The sequence below is a fragment of the Suricata suricatta genome, chromosome 10 (assembly GCF_006229205.1).
Source record: "Suricata suricatta isolate VVHF042 chromosome 10, meerkat_22Aug2017_6uvM2_HiC, whole genome shotgun sequence".
Taxonomy (NCBI): domain Eukaryota; kingdom Metazoa; phylum Chordata; class Mammalia; order Carnivora; family Herpestidae; genus Suricata; species Suricata suricatta.
In genome coordinates, this window is record NC_043709.1 from 10220827 (window position 1) to 10238593 (window position 17767).

Consider the following 17767-nt stretch of genomic DNA (forward strand, 5'->3'; position numbering starts at 1 on the left):
CTCACTGGCTTCTCTCTCTCCCTCTCTCTCCACCTCCGACCGACCCCCCTTTCCCCTCTATTTTTATTGGCTTCCCACAGTCCCCGCTCCCCTTCGCTTTTCCTTGGGAGCGTCTCTGTCCACCCCCACCCTGCACTCCTGTCCGCAGAACCCCTCTGTGCCCCTACCCTCCCCCCCCTCCAGGACGTGTCCTGGAGGAGGGGGGGTGACGCACAAGGCACCCGTGGGAAGGCAGGGCCGGAGACCAGATGGGAGAGGCTCTGTGGGCCGCCGTGGCCGCCCCGGGCCTAGGAGGGGATTGGGCCGGAAGCTCTCTAGAAGTGGGCACCGTGTGGGGACCCCAGCTAAGGGTGCTCTGGGTGCTTGGGGACTGGGCAGGGACGGGGGACAGCAGGATGATAACAGCCTGGCGGCAAGCAGGGAAACCCTCAGCCCATGGGCAGGTAAGGAGGTTGGGGCCTGGGTGGGGTCCCAGAGGGTGGGGTGCCGGAGCCCACTCTCTGCCCAAGATGAACTTGAGAGGCTGGCGCTGGGGGCAGGGAGAGAATGGGAAGGCCCAGGAAGGAAGGAGGCCTTCCTGTGACCTCTTGGTGGGCTGAAGAGGGAGGGGGCAAGTTAATCTTGGGTTCTTGTGCCAGAAGGTTCTAGAATACTGGAATCGCACCCCAGCAGAGCGTCCAAGCTGGAAGAAACCAGAGGCATCATGTCAGTTGGCTTCCTTGGCTCATGTGCCAGCTTGTCTGAGCTCCCTCTCCACACCAGGCACAGTGCTCGGCACACTCCCATTTACTCTACCACAGTCCTGGGAGGTGGGTCTCTGTCTTCATTTGAATAGAGCCAACTGAGGTCCAGAGACGGGCAGTGACTTGCCCAAGTTCACCCAGTAATTGGGCATCATCATTCTGTGGCAGAGACCGAGCCCCCAACCCGGGGCGTGTGGGACGTGCTCCTGGTGGGGGGTCAGACCCCAGGCCTGGAACAGGAGCGAGCTAGTCGGGACTGATGAGCACGGTCCGGGGCTTTTGGGGGAAGGCCCAGGGTTGCCCCGGTCAAGCACGATGCGGTTGGCCAGGGGCATCGGCCTGTGGCATTTAGGGCTGTCCTGGTCCTTCCTTCCTCTGAGCCTGGGGCCTTCAGGGAAGCCAGCAGGGCCAGGAGGGAATGATGGTTCAGGTGTAGACAAAAGTGGGTTTTAATTCCAGTCTTCCACCCCCCAGCTAGGTGAACTTGTGCAAAGTACCGAACTTCTCGGTGCCTCAACGTCCTCCCCTTGAAAACGCCTCCCTCCTGGGCCTTGTGAGAATTTCATGACGTGGGTCTGCGGCCTGTGCCTGGGAGCAAAGCCCCACTTTGCTCAGAGCTCTGTTGGCTGAACCACTCAGCCTGTCCATGTTGTCCAGCGCTTGGTGCTGTGTCCGGGGCCAAGGCTGAAGAAATAAGTAACTCAGGGTCCCTATGGCCCAGAGCCAGCGGGGGAAGTGGAACAGGGGCAGGCAAAGGGGAGGTGATTGGGGTAACCTGGCATCTCTGAGAGGCTCTCCCAAATCGCTGTGTGGCTCAGAGCAGCTGCTTGCCCTCTCTGGGCCTCTGTCCGCTCCCTCCCAGAGCAGTTCTCTGAGGAGTCCGCCCCCAGCTTTGAGGCAGGCTTGTGCCAAAGATAAACCAGACAGGGAAGAAAAGTCCCTCCTCCCTGAGGATGAACCAGATCGGGCACAGGATTCCAGCTCCTTAAAGTTAAGGCAGCACCCAAATTGTAGGTGCAGAAAGCTATAATTTTCCTGCTCCTGGTCCCCAGCCTCTTAAACTTTGACAGGGAAGATGGGCTCAGATTGGGGGGCAGGGAATCTTCCAGGGGCAGGCAGGGGCTGTGGGAGGGGCTATTGCACACACACACCGCTTGTCAAAGGCAAGGCCCAGCTGGGTGTGCCGTGTTTCCACCAGGGCTGCGTGTGTTAGCACATGGGCATTTGTGTGGATGCACACGTGTGTGCCCGAGCGGGGGGCAGGGTGTCCTCAGAGCTCACCTCCAGGCTTCCCTGGGGGCCTCTGGCCCTGCAGCCTGGAAATTAGGTTTGCCCAGCTCCTTGCTCATCTCTTAGGAGCCTGGCACTTTCCTGCCTCCTCCAGCCCTGGGCTGTGATTGGCTTCCCCACAAGGATGCTGTAAAGAGAATGTGCGCAGGGCGGCAAGGTGGATGGATGGATGATGTAGGGCTCCCGGGCTGAGGAAGCCGGAACTCCAAGGTCTCAGATGCCACCATTCCAGGTTGGACAAGGGCTGCTCCTGGCATTCAGGAATTCTGACATTCTGATTCAAGGACACGGAATCTAAAAATCTGATTCTGCAACTCAGTTCCAAGGATCTAAAATTCTATTTTTAGGATCCCAAGATTCCAGGGGGGTGAGCCCATGATCCTAATAGTTCAAGAGTCCGAAGAGCAGTGAGGGAAGCTCTAAATAGCCTGGTGGGAGAGCAGGATGCCAGCTGGGTGCCTCTCCAAGGCCCAGCCTCAATCTGCCAGCCTGTGAAATGGAGGTGATTGCATGCGTGTGAATGTGTGTGTGTGTGGGGATGACCTTAAGGGTTCTCCCAGGTCTGCCCCTTCTTAGCTGTGTGTCCAGGGCTGTATGCACCCTGTCTAATGGTGGGGACACTAGTCCTTCCCCCAGAAGACCCCTAGGATGCTGCATATCACCAGCTTAGCCTGGAATCTGGCAGCTGGAGTCAGTGACAAGGAGCAGACAGCACAGTTAGGATCCTATGAACCTAATGTCCAGATAACCCCTCCCTTAATGCTGCCATCCCAGAGTCAGGAGAGCTGATGGGGTCCTGGGTGATGTTGGGGCACCCCCTGGGGTCGGAGGAGCAGTGAGGGGTGCTCTAAGCCCAACCAGCCTGGGGCATCATCAGGAGGAGCCCTGGTCAAGGGGTTCTTTGTTATTCTAGGCAGTACCTGGCCTGGTGCTCAGAGAGCCTCTAGAAACCCCAAGTCCTTGGATGGGGCGACCAGGCACCCACCCCCCAGTGCTGCTTATTCCCAGCTGGGGTGCTTCTCTTTTCCAGAAGCTTCGCATCTTTTTTATGTTTGTTTTTGAGAGAGAGAAAACAGAGTGTGAGTACGGGGAGGGGAAGAGAGAGAAGGAGACACAGAATCTGATGCAGGCTCCAGGCTCTGAGCTGTCAGCACAGAGCCTGACGCAGGGCTTGAACTCATGAGCCATGAGATCATGACCTGATCATGACTTGAGCTGAAGTCGGACACTTAACTGACTGAGTCACCCGGGTGCTCCCCAGAAGCTTTGTGTCTTAAAAACATAGGGTCCAGATAGGGAAGTGCAGGTGGCGGGACCCACTGGAACAATCTGGGCTCAGTGTTGGGTCAGAAGGCAGATACCAGAGGCTCTCTTTCTCTCTCAGGGTTTTCTGTAGGGAGAGGCAGGGGACAGACAAGAGCAGAGACGGGGAGGGGCAAGAAGGTCATTAGGAAGAATGGGTGGGGAGAGGTGCGGGCCCCCCCGAGATGGCTCCAGCTTTCAGCCGTGGCCTTGAACCGGGGCTCCTGAGAGCCGAAGTCCAGCTGAGGGAGGCTAGCAAGTTCTGAGGCAGGTGGCCTTTCCTAGCAGGTCTTGAACTTCCACCATCAGCAAGTGCTCCCCCCTTGGCATCAGGAATTGTCCGCCCCGATTTCCTCTGATTCATTTGATGCTCCAGCACTGACGCAGAGCCTGTGCTGTATGAGGGAGACGCTTCAAAGCCGAGCGAGAGGGTCTCCACACTTAAGGAGAGTCAGTCTAGCAGGGGACCCCAGAAGAGTCGAGTTCCTGATAATACCTGGGAGGCATGGTAAGAAGGGTATAACAAAGTCAATAGGCATGTTGGTGCCCACCGTGTTGTTGGGCAAACTCTTATTCATGCTTCAAGACCCATCTGAAATGATCCCTTCTCTGCGCAGCCTGCCCCACCGGTGTGGCCATTCTTGTACCTCCCCTCCAGGGTGCTGTGAATTTCTCACCATGGTGGGGAGAAAAGGCCCCACAAGCCCCCCGCCCAGGTTCACAGCTTGTATTCCGTGCAAGGCCTTTGTGGGGGCACAGGGATGGGCTAGTCTTGTGTGGTCCCTGAGCACTCTGGTTCTGTGACAGGGGCCATCACTGTGCCATTCAGAATCTGAGGAATCTGATACGAGCTCTGGGCTCTGCCCGGAAGTGCATTAACTTTCGCCAGAATTTTTGGGGCTCATGGGTCCTCTGAAGTTCATTGAGAGGCCCAGGTTCAAGGTTCAAGACCTGTGATATGCAGCACCATTTTATTTTTCTTTTGATTTTTTAAATAGCTTATTGTCAAGTTGATTTCCATACAACACCCAGTGCTCATTCCCACAATTGCCCCTCACCCCCTTCCCTTGCCCCCTCCCCCTTCAGCCCTCAGTTTGTTCTCAGTATTCAAGAGTCTCTCATGATTTGCCTTCCTCCCTCTCCCTAACTCTTTTCCCCCTCTTCCTTTCCCCATGGTCCTCTGTTAAGTTTCTCCTGTTACACTTATGAGTGCAAACATATGGTATCTGTCTTTCTCTGCCTGACTTATTTCACTTAGCATGACACCCTCGAGGTCCATCCACGTTGCTCCAAATGGCCAGATTTCATTCTTTCTCATTGCCATATAGTACTCCATTGTATATATAGACTGCATCTTCTTGAACCATTCGTCAGATAATGGACATTTAGGCTCTTTCCATGATTTGGCTATTGTTGACATTGCTGCTATGAACATTGGGGTACATGTGCCCCTATGCATCAGCACTCCTGTATCCCTTGGGTAAATCCCTAGCAGTTCTATTGCTGGGTCATAGGGGAGTTCTAATGTTAATTTTTTGAGGAACCTCCACACTGTTTTCCAGAGCAGCTGCACCAGTTTACATTCCCACAAATAGTGTAGGAGGGTGCTCATCTCTCCACACCCTCGCCAGCATCTATAGTCTCCTGTTTTGTTCATTTTAGCCACTCTGACTGGTGTGAGGTGGTATCTCAGTGTGGTTTTGGTTTGTATTTCCCTGATGATGAGTGATGCTGAGCATCGTTTCATGTGCCTGTAGGCTATCTAGATGTCCTCTTTGGAGAAGTGTCTGTTCATGTCTTCTGCCTATTTCTTCACTGGGTTATTTGTTTTGTGGGTGTGGAGTTTGGTGAGTTCCTTGTAGATTTTGGATACTAGCCCTTTATCTGATATGCCATTTGCCACTATCTTTTCCCATTGTGTTGGTTGCCTATTAGTTTTGTTGATTGTTTCCTTTGCAGTGCGGGAGCTTTTTATCTTGATGAACTCCCAAGAGTTCATTTTTGCTCTTGATTCCCTTGTAGCACCGTTTTTCAAACGTGAGGGCTGAGACCTATGGGTGGCTGTGTTAGTCTATTCTGGCTGCTATGACAGACCACCAAGGCCTTATAAATGGGGGGGGGGTTCCAAACAACATTTACTTCTCCTGATTCTGGAGGCCAGAAGACCGAGTTCAAGGTGCTGGCAGATTCCGTGTCTGGCGATGCCTTTGTTCACAGTTAGTCCTCCCCTTGCCGTGTCCTCACACAGCAGAAGGGGTGAGGGCGCTCTCTGGGGTCTTTGAAGACACGGATCCCATTCATCAGGGCTCCACCCTGAAGACCCAATCACCTCCCAAAGGCCACACCTCCTAACACCATTATGGGGGGTAGGCTTTCAACATAAGAATTTGAGAGAGAGGGACACATTCAGTCTATCACAATGGGTGATCCACTTGGGTATGAAACAATACAATCTCACTGAGTGGCAATGGAAAATGCACTGGGTCAGAGACGTCTGATAAGCACTGGCATAGAAGGAAGGGCCCGTGTTGCGGTGGACCAATTGAACGGTCCATTCGCTCCTCTATTAGATGACTATTGCGCAGGTGCAAAGGGGAAGGGGAAACTGTGATGCACAGGCCAGGGCGGGTCCCTGCCCTTGGAAGCCAGGCGAGCCCCCTCCCCCTCCGTGCCCTAGCTACTCCTTAGACTTCACCTCTCTGAGGCTCAGCCTCCTCACCTGAGAAGTGGGGACACCTTGCTGGTCCACCTTGCTGGCCAGAGCATCGTAAAAAAGCTGGCGCATGTCAAACTCCAGCCGGGTGCACTCTGAGTTTCCAAGTTCAGTGTGATGGAGGAGGGGTGGTAGAGAGAAAGCCATCACCTCCCGTGACCCAGCCGTGTCCGTGTCCTTCTTCCTCTAGGCCCATAGCTGACCACTGACCACCCTCCCCTCGGCCATGGACACCCCTGGCTCTCTTTCATCGACACCCACCACCTTGGAACCCGGGAACACCTCAGCGGCCTGGCCCCTGGATGTCACCCTGGGAAACGTGTCAGCGGCCCCAAGTGTGGCAGGGCTGGCCGTCAGCGGCATTCTGATCCCGCTGGTCTACCTGGTGGTGTGCGTGGTGGGCCTGCTGGGCAACTCGCTGGTCATCTACGTGGTCCTGCGGCACACGGCCAGCCCGTCAGTCACCAACGTCTACATCCTCAACCTGGCGCTGGCCGATGAGCTCTTCATGCTGGGGCTGCCCTTCCTGGCGGCCCAGAACGCCCTGTCCTACTGGCCCTTCGGCTCCCTCATGTGCCGCCTGGTCATGGCCGTGGACGGCATCAACCAGTTCACCAGCATCTTCTGCCTCACGGTCATGAGCGTGGACCGCTACCTGGCCGTGGTGCATCCCACCCGCTCTGCCCGCTGGCGCACGGCCCCGGTGGCCCGCACGGTGAGCGTGGCCGTCTGGGTGGCCTCGGCCGTGGTGGTGCTGCCCGTGGTGGTCTTCTCGGGGGTGCCCCACGGCATGAGCACCTGTCACATGCAGTGGCCCGAGCCGGCGGCCGCCTGGCGTGCAGCCTTCATCATCTACACGGCTGCGCTCGGCTTCTTCGGGCCGCTGCTGGTCATCTGCCTCTGCTACCTGCTCATCGTGGTCAAGGTGCGTTCGGCCGGGCGGCGGGTGCGGGCGCCCTCGTGCCAGCGGCGGCGGCACTCGGAGCGCAAGGTCACACGCATGGTGGTGGCCGTCGTGGCGCTCTTCGTCCTCTGCTGGATGCCTTTCTACGTGCTCAACATCGTCAACGTGGTGTGCCCCCTGCCCGAGGAGCCCGCCTTCTTCGGCCTCTACTTCCTGGTGGTGGCGCTGCCCTATGCCAACAGCTGCGCCAACCCCATCCTCTACGGCTTCCTCTCCCACCGCTTCAAGGAGGGCTTCCGCAGGGTCCTGCTGCGCCCTTCCCGCCGAGTGCGCAGCCAGGAGCCTTCCGCAGGGCCTCCGGAGAAGGCGGGGGAGGACGAGGGGGAGGAGGACAGGGACAAAGACGGGGAGGAGGGGCCCGCGGAGCAGGGGCAGCGGAAGGAGATGAATGGCCGGGTCAGCCTCATCACACAGCCTGGCACCAGCGGGCAGCAGCGGCTGCCCGGCGGCCCGCCCGGCAAGCAGAAGCAGTTCTTGCCCCAAGAGCCCGCAGCTGGGGGCAAGTCCAGCGCGCTGCACATCAGCTCTCTGTAGGGACCTGTGGGGACGCCAGCTTGGTCCAAGCACGAGGGGGCGGAGGCTGTGGGGCCCCCGCTTCCGTGATGGGACGCATGGAGGCCTGGGTTCTGATCCCGTTGCTGCTGAGACCTTCTGTGTGACCTTGCGTCGGTCGCTTCCCTTCTCTGGGCCTTGTGTTCTCTTCTGTGACTCAGGGATAGGAGGGCTGAGCCTGGACCGGCGAGAGGTCCGGAAGGGTCTCACTGGGGGCTGACCTTCCTGAGCCGACAGTTGCACGCTGGCCTTCCCCCTCAAACACAGAGCTTCCAGGCAGATTGGCCTGAATCTTGGCCCTCGGAGACCGAGGTCTGATCTCCTGGGCTCAGAGTCAGGCTCACAGGGGCGGGACTGGGACCCCCAAGAGAAGAAAGTCTTACCCAGTGCAGGGAGGGGCACACAACTGCTGAGGCCCCACATCCGCTCTCCCCTACCTGCTGCAAGGCCTCGGGGAGCTCTTCCCCTCTCTGGCCCCCCCCCCCCCCGCCTCCCTCGCTGAACAACCCTGTAACCTCCAGGCCCACTTGGCCCAGGCGGCCAGTGCCGGGGCTTCTGTGCTCCTGGACGTGAGACCAGGAGGATTTACAGGAAAGTCAGTCTGTCCAGCTTCAGGGTCCCTTACCGCCTGGGCCCTTCCAAGGCCCCATATCTTATTTTGTACTTGTAGTTTTATATTCTTTTTCATAAGGAGGGACTCTAAACTGCATAAAATTAGGCCACCTAAAGCCTTGCTCAGCCCCCGCTGGGGGGAGCTGACCAGCTCCCAAAGCAGCTCACTCTGTGGCCTGTGGCTGGAGGGGGTGGGGGGAGGGTCTCTGGGCATTGGAGGGCTCCAGGAACCTCCTCTAAGCAGCACTCAGTGGCGTTCCTCCCCTCCCAGAGACCAAGGCAGAGTCTGGGCCGGGTAGACTGGCAGGGAAAAGCAGCATCTTGGCTGCAGGGCGAAGTGAAGGAGGAAGAGGAGGAGGGGGAGGAGGAAGAGGGAGGAGAAAGAAGAGAGGAGGAAGGAGGAGGTGGAAGACAGTTCCACTCTATGACCTTGGAGCTACCCTGGGCCCCTCTGGGCTGAGCTCAGGTGCAGGACTGCTGAAAGCAGGTTTCGGATGCCTGGCTGGATCAATGTCAAGGAAACGATGCACTTGGGATGGGAAAGCAGAGGATCTGGAAGGCACGGTGCTGGCTCCTGGGGTGGGGGTGGGGGTGCTGTCTGTGCTGGTAAGAGGGGCGTGGTCTTGGTGGAAGCCTAGAGACAAAGCTGAGAATCAGGGAGCAGGCCTCCCCCCCTCCTTATTTCTATTCTCTGGGGCTACAGTTTAAGGAGATCCAGGGAAGATAAAAATGGGAAGGCTGGAGAGGGACCACAGGGAGGGGCCCCCAGGCGAGGACTCTCTCCCAGAGACAACTCTTTAGAGCCACCATGAGGCTGGCCCTGGTGTGGGCTGTACCTCAGGCTAAATCCCTCAATCCCCCCACCCCCCAGAGGGCAGGGGGCTCCTCAGGGAAGGTACATGAACCACACATTGGGGAGACCTAGATCTTCAACCCACCTCAGGATCCCGCCTAGCCTTGACTGCTCCGGGCCTCAGTTTCTCTGTCCTAAAATGGATGTTGTCCCAGCTTGCCTACCTGCTCAGATTTGGGGAAGAAAATGAGCCACGTTGGGCACACTGCCGTACACACTGCAATGGGTGGGGGTGGGTGCATCCGATTATAAAGTGGAAATAGACCCCATGCTATGCCAGGCTTGGCTTACACCTGCCCCTTCATCAAGTGGCCTCTCTGTCTCTGGCTGTTGGAGGTAAGAATACTGTGGGGTCCGAGATAGTGGAAGGGGAGAGTCAGAAGCCGAAGACAGGCAGGGCTTGGGAAACACGGCGCCCTCAGGGAGTCACCAAACCAAACTTGGTGTGGTATTGGAGCTGGAGATCCGGCCCCCAGTCTGGGATTCCCTTGATGACGATCTGGGGGTCTGAGTGAACAAGGCCCCCTCCCCCAGCATTTCAGCATTCCCTGGCCTGCCCTGCCTTCCTGATTCCTGGGACAGGTGGGTCTGTTCTGCAAAAGCGTGGATGGAAGACCCCTTAGGAAAATCCTTTACTGCTCCTGCCCCTAGCTCTTGTCAATAAAGACAGTGACACACAACAGCAGCTGTGACCTGGGCCCATTCCTCTGCCAGGTGCTGTGTGTCTAGACTGGTACATGGATGGGTGTGTGTGATGCCTTTCCTCTCCCTCTATTCAGCTCTCAGCTCCGTGCACCCACGTCTTTGCATACGGCCTCCCAGAGTCCAGATCCTCTAGGGGGCACGGGAGATATCCCTGGACAAGCCTCAGCCTACATCCTTCCTGATCTTTATCCAAAAGCAGTAGATACTTTCTTTTCCTGGTGCCCAAATAGCAAATCTCAGGGAAGAAAGCTGATTGGCTTCAACTAGGTCACATGATAGCTCCTGGGGCCAATTACCAAAGACAAGGTGATAGAGTGCCCTGATTGGCCGGGTATGGGTCACGTGCAAGATCCTTCCCACCAGAGAGAAAGTGGGTTGCTGTGATGGACAGCCTGGCCTGACCCATGGGGGAGGGGGTGGGTCGGGGACAGACTGCCAAGGGCAGGGGAGGCGGGCCAGACAGCAATAACAGACTGTGTGCGTTTGTGAGCACAATTCCGGGTGTGGAGTAGGGCATCTCGGCTACACCCACGAGTGATTGTGCCTTGGGGTGTTCACAGCAAGGGTCTACTCTGCCCGAGGTGGGTGTGTGTGAGATGGGAGCCGAGGGACTTCGAGGCACTAAGTGTTTCCTGTAAATGGCTTCTGGGTCTGGGTTCCCCTGTGGATCCCCAGAGCCCCTAAGCTCCCCTCCAACCCCCCTGCAACACCATGTGTCACTGCCCGTGCACGCTCATGTGTGTGTGTGTGTGTGTGTGTGTGTGTGTCCCGCTGGCCTTGTCTCTCTGGGCATGGACTGTGCTTCCCAGGATGGATAGATATGAATACTTGGAATCGATGAATGAATAGGGGAATTCCATTTCCCAAGCTCCAGGGGGCAATTTTCACACTGTGACTCTAGCCTCCTTTGCATGTGTGCCATGAAGAGACCCTGAATGAATGCGGGGAGGGCCAGGAGGATGGAAGGAGCTTGTGTAGGGGGTCAGGCCTGGAATTCGGGGTTTATTGGAAAGGTGGGCCCATAGGTGAGGACGACCTGGGGTTGTGAGCTTGAGCGCGCAGGAAAGGATGGGGATGACCTTCCCTGCCTGCTGCCTCCTCTCCAGATATTCAAGTTGCTCAGACCCAAGGCTTTACCTTAAACTTGTCTCTCTGAGGCGGTTGCCAAGCAACAGTCCATGGCCGCCAGCCTCCGGACCTGGACTTCATGCATCAGCATCAGCATCAACCCAGAGGATCTGGGAGCCTGCAGGGTCCGGAGTAGGGGAAGCCAAGGCCCCAGGGCTTCAGGTTGTCCTCGCCTACAAGGGGTGGGGGAGATGGAGGCCACCGCCCCATGGGGAGGTGACAGCTTGGCTCCACAGGACTCTGAGCTCAGAAGGAAATATTTTAAAGGTTGCAAGAGCCCCAGGCTGGGATGTGAGCGCCATTCCCTGGAGTAGTAAGAGATCAAGGTCCTGCCAAGGCCTTGCTGTGCCCCATGTCACTGGCAGGCCCTGGTGACATTCTCAGGGATGCCACTGGAAGGCTGTGGGGGACAGGCATCCCTTAAAAGTTATGGGACCCAGGCCCAAGCCTCCTGTGCAGCGCTGGGCCATTTGCTTCACCTCTCTGGGCCGGGTTCCTGCAGTTAACGAAGATTTTCCTGAGCACCACCAGTCTGTGAGGCCCCAACGCTGGACCGAAGGCGCCGTGGAGGAAGACAGACCGGCTCTGTGCTCTTGGTGCTTGTGGGGAACCACACAAGTGCATGTATCACTACACAGTCCTGGAGGGAAGCACGATGGGGGAGGGGCTGACTGTGGGGGCTGAACCTGGTTAGCCGAGTGCCAGTCAAAGGGAGCTGCTGTGCTAAGGCCCTGAGGCTGGGGAGCTGCTGTGAATAAAAGGAAGAAAAGCAGGGGTAAGGCCCAACCGGTATCCGGTATCCGAGGGACAGAAGTGGTGTAAGACAGACAGGACCGGTGAGTTGTCTCCAAGCCATATTCAGATTCACGTTCAAGTCTTTAACCTCCAAGTGTCCCTGGATGCGACCTTATTTGGAAGTAAGTTGCTTTCAGATGCAAGGAGTTAAGATGAGGTCATGCTGCCCCCGCCCCCCATCCTCCGTGACTGGTGTTCTTAAGTGAAGGGGAGATCTGGACAGACACGGGCATAGGGAAAATGCCTGGTGATGCCCCTGCAAGCCACAGAACACCAAAGGTTGCCAGCCAGCCGCCAGAAGCTGGACGGGAGGCCCTCAGAGCCCTCGGAAGGACGCCTCGCTGTTGACTCTTGGCTCTCAGACTCCCAGACTCCCGAACCAGGAGAAAATTAATTTCTGCTGGAAGCCACCTAGTTTGTGGGTATGGCGGCCCAAGTGCACGGCTAGCAGTCCCCTACTTGCAAGACAGAGATAATGTCTCCAGGATCTCCGAATTGAGGTGGGGGGAGACCGTGGGACCGATCTGTTCACTGGTTCATTTAGCGAGTGTTCATTAGGCAACTGCTATCTGTGAAAGGCTGAAGGCAGAGAAGGGCAAGAGGGTCTTTCAGGAGTGAAGGAAGTCGCAGCGGAGATAAGAGATAAACAAGCCAGTTCTGAAGCATGGGGACTCTGGAACTGCCTGGGTTTGAATCCTGGCTCCTCCGTTCACTCACTGTTTGACCTTGAGCCCTTTGCTTAACCTTCCTGGCCTCTTGTTTCCTCTGCTCTGAGATCGGGGGAGAGCCGATTTCTCTACCATTAGGGGGTTTAAATGAGCTAATATTTATAAACAGTTTAGACTCGTGCCTGTGCTAAGTAAACAGGAGGAGTGTTTTAACAGAAGCGAGAGTCCCTCCAGGGCCAGAGGGTGGAAGGCTCCCAGGAGGCATTAGGGACCAGCTGAGTGTAAAGAGGAACCTGGAGTCCAGGGAAGGAGGCCCAGGTACCGAAAGCAGCTCTGATACCCATTCACAGGTGAGGACGGTGAGGCCTGGCATGATCATGGGACTTGCTCAGGGTCCCCGCACTGGAAGCAGGGACCAAGAGCCCTGTTTTCCTAGGCTTCGGTCCAGGGTCTGTAGTTTGTAAAAATCGTAAAATTGGGGGACAGGGTAGCAGAAGCAATGCTAGGAGCAGAGAGGGCCCTGAGGCCGCTGGTGGCCACTGGGTTGTCTGATGATGCCCTCAGGGAAGGAAGACCTGACAGGCAGGTGGCCAGCCCAGGCCCCACCAGGAGGACCTCTGTCGCCTCCTAGAGGCTCAGCTGTCACCAGTGAGCCCTGCAGCCTCAGCACAGGCCTGGCGGGCAGCCCACCATGGTGTGCACACAAGGGTGAACGAAAGGGGCGCACTTGTGCACATGTGTGTGCGGAGGGCAAAGCCAGCCTCCACTTTTTCCCAGGCTCAAAGAAAATGCCTGGGCCACACGCCATCTCCAGGGTCCCAGAAACCTCAGGTCCTGGTTCGGACATCCCAGGAACCCAGTGGGTAGGCAGCCAGGAGCCCTTGTGCCCTATGGTCAGCTTGCAGAGGAGGGAGGTGGGGGAGAGGAGGAGGCCCGGGGAGGGACGTGGCCTCTCCACCTCCTGTCTATTTTAATTGCCAGGAAATGTGTCAATATTTGCACATGGGAACTGGTGGCCTGATGCGGCGCTTGGTCAACACGGCCCAGAGCCGGTTTCTCCATCTGTAAGGAGGGGTTGTCTCTGAGCTTGGCCTTCCCTCTGCTCGTCAGCAGAGCAGGTCTCTCCTCTCCGGCCATAAAATGGCAGCAATTACGGAGAGAATGAAGCAACTCAACGCCCGTTTGTTTATGTGGGTGGCAGTCAGCTGAGCTGTCGGCCACGCAGTCAGGCTCCAACCCCAGCCGCCACCACTTCTTAGCTCTACAGGACTCTGGGCTAGCCTCGGAACCGCTTGGGGCCTCCGTTTCCTCATCAGTAAAATGGGCTTCTTACCCCCGCATCTCACAGGACTGTCACAGGACCTGAGGGCGGCGGACTGGGCTCCGGCCGAGGCCAGCGCTGTGCTCTGACTCCGGCAGGGGGCGCTGCGGGACCTCCGCTCGGCTGGACTCGGCTCTCTTCGGCCACGCTCGGCTCTACTTCTTCGACTCGGCTGTGTTCGGCGGCATTCGCTCGGCTCGGCCAGCCTCGGTCTCTGCTCGGTTGTCCTCGACAGCAGTCGGCGAGATTCGGCTGTGCTCCGCCAAGGCCGGCCTGGCTTGCGCCTGCTCGAAGCCGCTCGGCTCTAGACCAGCAAAGTTCCCTCCTTGGCGCCGGGCGGCTGGTTCCCGCCGCCTGGGGTTGGGCTTCGCGGGTGGAGGTCCTGAGGCCGCTGCAGAGCAGCCCTGAGGCTCTGCAGCCCGTTGGCGTTTATGCGGTGGGGCGCGGGCTGGCTGAGCCCGGGGCCATGCTGAGGGTGGTGGCAGACTTGTCCCAGTGCTCGAGGCCGAAGCGGGTGGGCCTGGGGCCGGGGACCCCCCACCCCCACTTCTGTCCAGAGAAGGGGAGGGTTGGCGACTGGATTCCCCCGCGCCTTGGAGGTCTCATCATCCTGGTTCTGCCACTAGTCGCCCGTGGAAAGGGACCCACTTGCTGCACCTGTTTCCTTTAGCCTCAGTTTCCCCCTCTAACAGTTAACGATGGGGGTTCTTCTGTGGTAGGGCAAGGGGGCGCACGACAGACAGGGCTTCTGAGACTTGCTGACCCTTTCCTTCCCTGGGCCTCTTGGGGATTCAGTTTCTCCTGCGGTAAAATGGGATTAAACTCGCCCAACTCGGATCAACACCCTGGGGATCAGATACGGGTTGTCCAGGATGGAAACCAAGTCCGGAGGTGGACGTTCACCCAGGACAAGCCGGCTAGTCAGTGGAAGGGCAGGAACAACCAAGTGGCGTTCTCCGAGCAGGAGGAAGCTGGACGGGGGAGAATGGGGTTTGGAAAAAGTGCATAGGCTCCCAGGCCACCCCGTAGCGCGTCGCAATGGGCCCTTCATCTTCCTCCTCCCCTTCTCTACCCCATTATCTCCTGAATAAGGGGGTGGGATGGGACACACACAAGCTACCGGGCTCGCTGGCTCTTCCCAGCAGGTGGCGCTCGCGGTTTCCTTTGTTCAGTTTCTTAATTGGTTACCTACCTTGAGCGATCTGATCAGTGACTTTCCATTCACAATTTGCAAAGCTGACTCCAGGAATCGTGGTTTCTCTTCTACCTCATTTGTGACAGGCACACATTTTATTTTTTTAATACATGAGGGTTCCTGGCACTTTGGAAGCGCTGACTAAATGTCACTATTTTTATACCTTCTCCCAAATCCTGGGCAATAAGCTAGGTGTGGCTAGGAACTTGGTTCTGAGAGTGAGTCTGCGCCTCATTTTCCTCATCTGTAAAATGGGGATAGTGCTTGTGCCTATCTCAGAGAATTGTTGAGGGATGAGATGAGTTCGTACGGATTAAAACACCCTAGAACAGAGCCAGGTAGGGAATAAAAGCCGTCTTTTGTGAGCAGGGGGAAAAGAGGGTGGTTGAGGACACACAGTTCTGCCCTGGGTTTCTGGCTTTGGTGACGAAGGTTTGGGCAGAGCGATGAGAGGTATCCCAAGCCAGCTTCTCTGGGCATGCCGTCCCTCGGGTCCCAGGACTTCCGACTTGGGTGTGCCTGAGGAGAATGTGCTCATGCCCTTGTTACATTCAGGGTGTAACCACGGAGAAGCCCTGATGGGTGACCAATAGAGGGTACCTCACTGGGTATCCCACAGGCTGCTCAGATACCCTTGGCCTCCTCATGTCCCCCTGGCCCAGGGATGCCAAGGCTCAGATGTAAGGAAGCATGCCCAAGGTTAGACCTGACCCAGTTTTCTCTGCCCCAGGGCTGGAACTCTGTTCCCAAGCTATCTGGCCAGCTGGGGAGATCCTCCCAATGGCTAGGGTAGACCAAGGGATGCTGCACAGATGAAGGGATTTTAGGCACAGCGAGAGGACAAATATTGAAGTATAATACCTCTGAGTCTTGCTCTGTTGTCCACCCTGCCTCCAGCTGTTCTGGACAAACAGGACAAGGGGAGTTTTTCTGGGGCACTGGCCTGGCTGGGAGCCAAAGGAGCCAGTCTGAGAACCTGGCAAGTCAATCCTTACCTGGCCCCAGCCTCTCCTCCCCTGTTAAATGGGATGAGCAGTTCTCGGCAGAGGCTGTTGAGTGTGGCATGTAGCACAGTGCGGGCACGGGACAGGATAAACTCTTCCGATGTCCCCAGGCTAAGCTTCCCATCCCTTCCCCCTTTCCTTGTGGAGGCAAGGCTTCCTCGGCTCAAGGCCCCAGAGACAGCCAGGAGCTGTCTTCCCCTTCGGTGCTGCTGACTCAGCCCTTTTCTGGTGGGGAGGGTGGCTCCCCTTGGCTCCTTCCCTCTGCAGCCCTGGCTCAGTGCCCTGGGAATGCTGCCTGGGGCAGGGCCACGTAGAGGGCATGGCCAGTGTGGACTTGGAGTTTTCTCAGCGGCCATAGCCCTTCAATCTGCTTCCTTTGGGGCCCCCTTGGGCCCCTAAATAGACCTGGGGTGGGGGGTGCTCCACGTGGGCTGGGGAGGTGAAAGCAGCACAAAGCTAGAAGCTGGGAGAGTCTGACTCTCATTCCAGCTTGGACTCCAGTTGGCTGTGACCTTGAGCCAAAGCCCTGGGTCTTTCCTGGGTCACAGAGTTTTTCTGGTCAGATTAAGTAATGGAGTTAGGTCATCTGGAAGAGTCCTTCCAGGCCTGGTATTCTGCCGGTTGATGATCCCCCAAGCTGATAGAAAACCTGAGGCCCCCAGAGAGGAGAGCCGGTGAAGGACACACAGCCCAGGGGCTGTTCTCTCCTCCGTACTCTCGGGGTCTGGGGTTTGCAGAAGCCCCAGACAGAAATCCATCCCCCTGGGGTCTCTCCATTTCTGTACCTCCTGAGGACAGTCATGTCACCACCTCCCTCTTCCTTCTTTGCCCCTCAGCAATGACCAGGCGTGTTCACGGAACTCCAGTGGGGTGGGGAGCCCTTCCTTCCAGTGGGGTTGTGGTCCTTCATTAGCTGCGTGACCCTGGGAAAGCCCAAGGCTGGAGTGGGCAATGGGAGCATCTTCAGGGACCAAAAGCCCCTGCAAAGCTGAGGCCCAGCCGAGGTGGAGAGTCCTCAACAAATGCAGAATTTGAGGGGGGCGACGTGGGAGGGTCATCTGAGACTGCCTGGGCATGGGGTTCAGTGACCCCAGAGGCTACAGCCCAACGGGAGGAAGGCTGAGCAGGGCCCCCGCCCAGGCCCAGGGGCACACTCCATGGGCTGCCCTCCTTCCAACTTCTTGGGGGTCATTTCCATGGGGGCAGGGTTGGCCCTCAAAGACCAAGGGGATGGGGGATTTCCAGGCAAAGGAGGGGGATTCCAGTGTCCATCAGGGATGGGGGTGGTGAGCTGGCCACTACCCTTACCTAATGCCCCTTACCTAATGCCAGAGGGGGTGGTAACTGCTCACTGACTCACAGAACAGGTATGCTGTGCCTGGGGCAATGGGGCTGGGGACTGGAGTTCTGCAGGGAACCAGAGGTCAAGGGATTGGCCCTGTCATGTGCTGGTGGGTGGCATGTCAGGATTTGAATCTGAGGATGCACATGACTGGTGCCTGTGCTCCCTCCACTCTGGACCCGGCTCCCCTCCTCCATGGCTCATGGCTCGGAGCAAACAGGCCAATCCCACCCCTACCCAGGATTCCAGCACTGTCTCCCCTTCCTGAGCATCCTGGGGGGCTCCTGCCTAGTCCTTCCCCTGGCCTTGATTTTCCAGCCTGCGCATCAAGGGGCTTCACTCAGGCCCCTCCCGGCTCCAACTCTGTTGAGCCCCTGAATCAAACTAGACCCCACCGGACTGCCAAAGAGTTAAGCAAAGGAAATTCCCGGCTCCCTAGGCTCCTTTTATCTCCACAGATCCCAGAGGCTGGAGAGGAGCGGGCAGGGAGGAGGGGAAGCGGGAAGCCAGCTCAGCCTGCTCCCTCCGCCTTCCCTCCGCCTTCCCTCCGCCTTCCCTCCGCCTCCCTCCCTCCCTTCCT

The 17767-nt window shown here is 57.5% G+C and overlaps 1 protein-coding gene across 2 annotated transcripts; it reads left to right on the forward strand.

Annotated features, from left to right (window-relative positions):
• SSTR3 (somatostatin receptor 3) lies at window positions 1-9714 on the forward strand. 2 transcript variants are annotated; one of them, XM_029954107.1, is made up of 2 exons: window positions 1-443; window positions 6239-9714. In XM_029954107.1, the coding sequence occupies exon 2, from the start codon at window positions 6275-6277 to the stop codon at window positions 7544-7546; it is 1272 nt and encodes a 423-aa protein (XP_029809967.1). In that variant the 5' UTR covers window positions 1-443; window positions 6239-6274; the 3' UTR covers window positions 7547-9714. The 2 variants fall into 2 exon arrangements, with proteins under 2 accessions (XP_029809967.1, XP_029809968.1); XM_029954108.1 differs by lacking the exon at window positions 1-443 and adding an exon at window positions 2498-2535.
• Window positions 9715-17767: the final 8053 nt, after the last annotated feature.

Coding starts and splice junctions, on each gene's coding strand:
- SSTR3 (XM_029954107.1), top strand. CDS start 6,275: ATGGACACCCCTGGCTCTCTTTCATCGACACCCACCACCTTGGAACCC.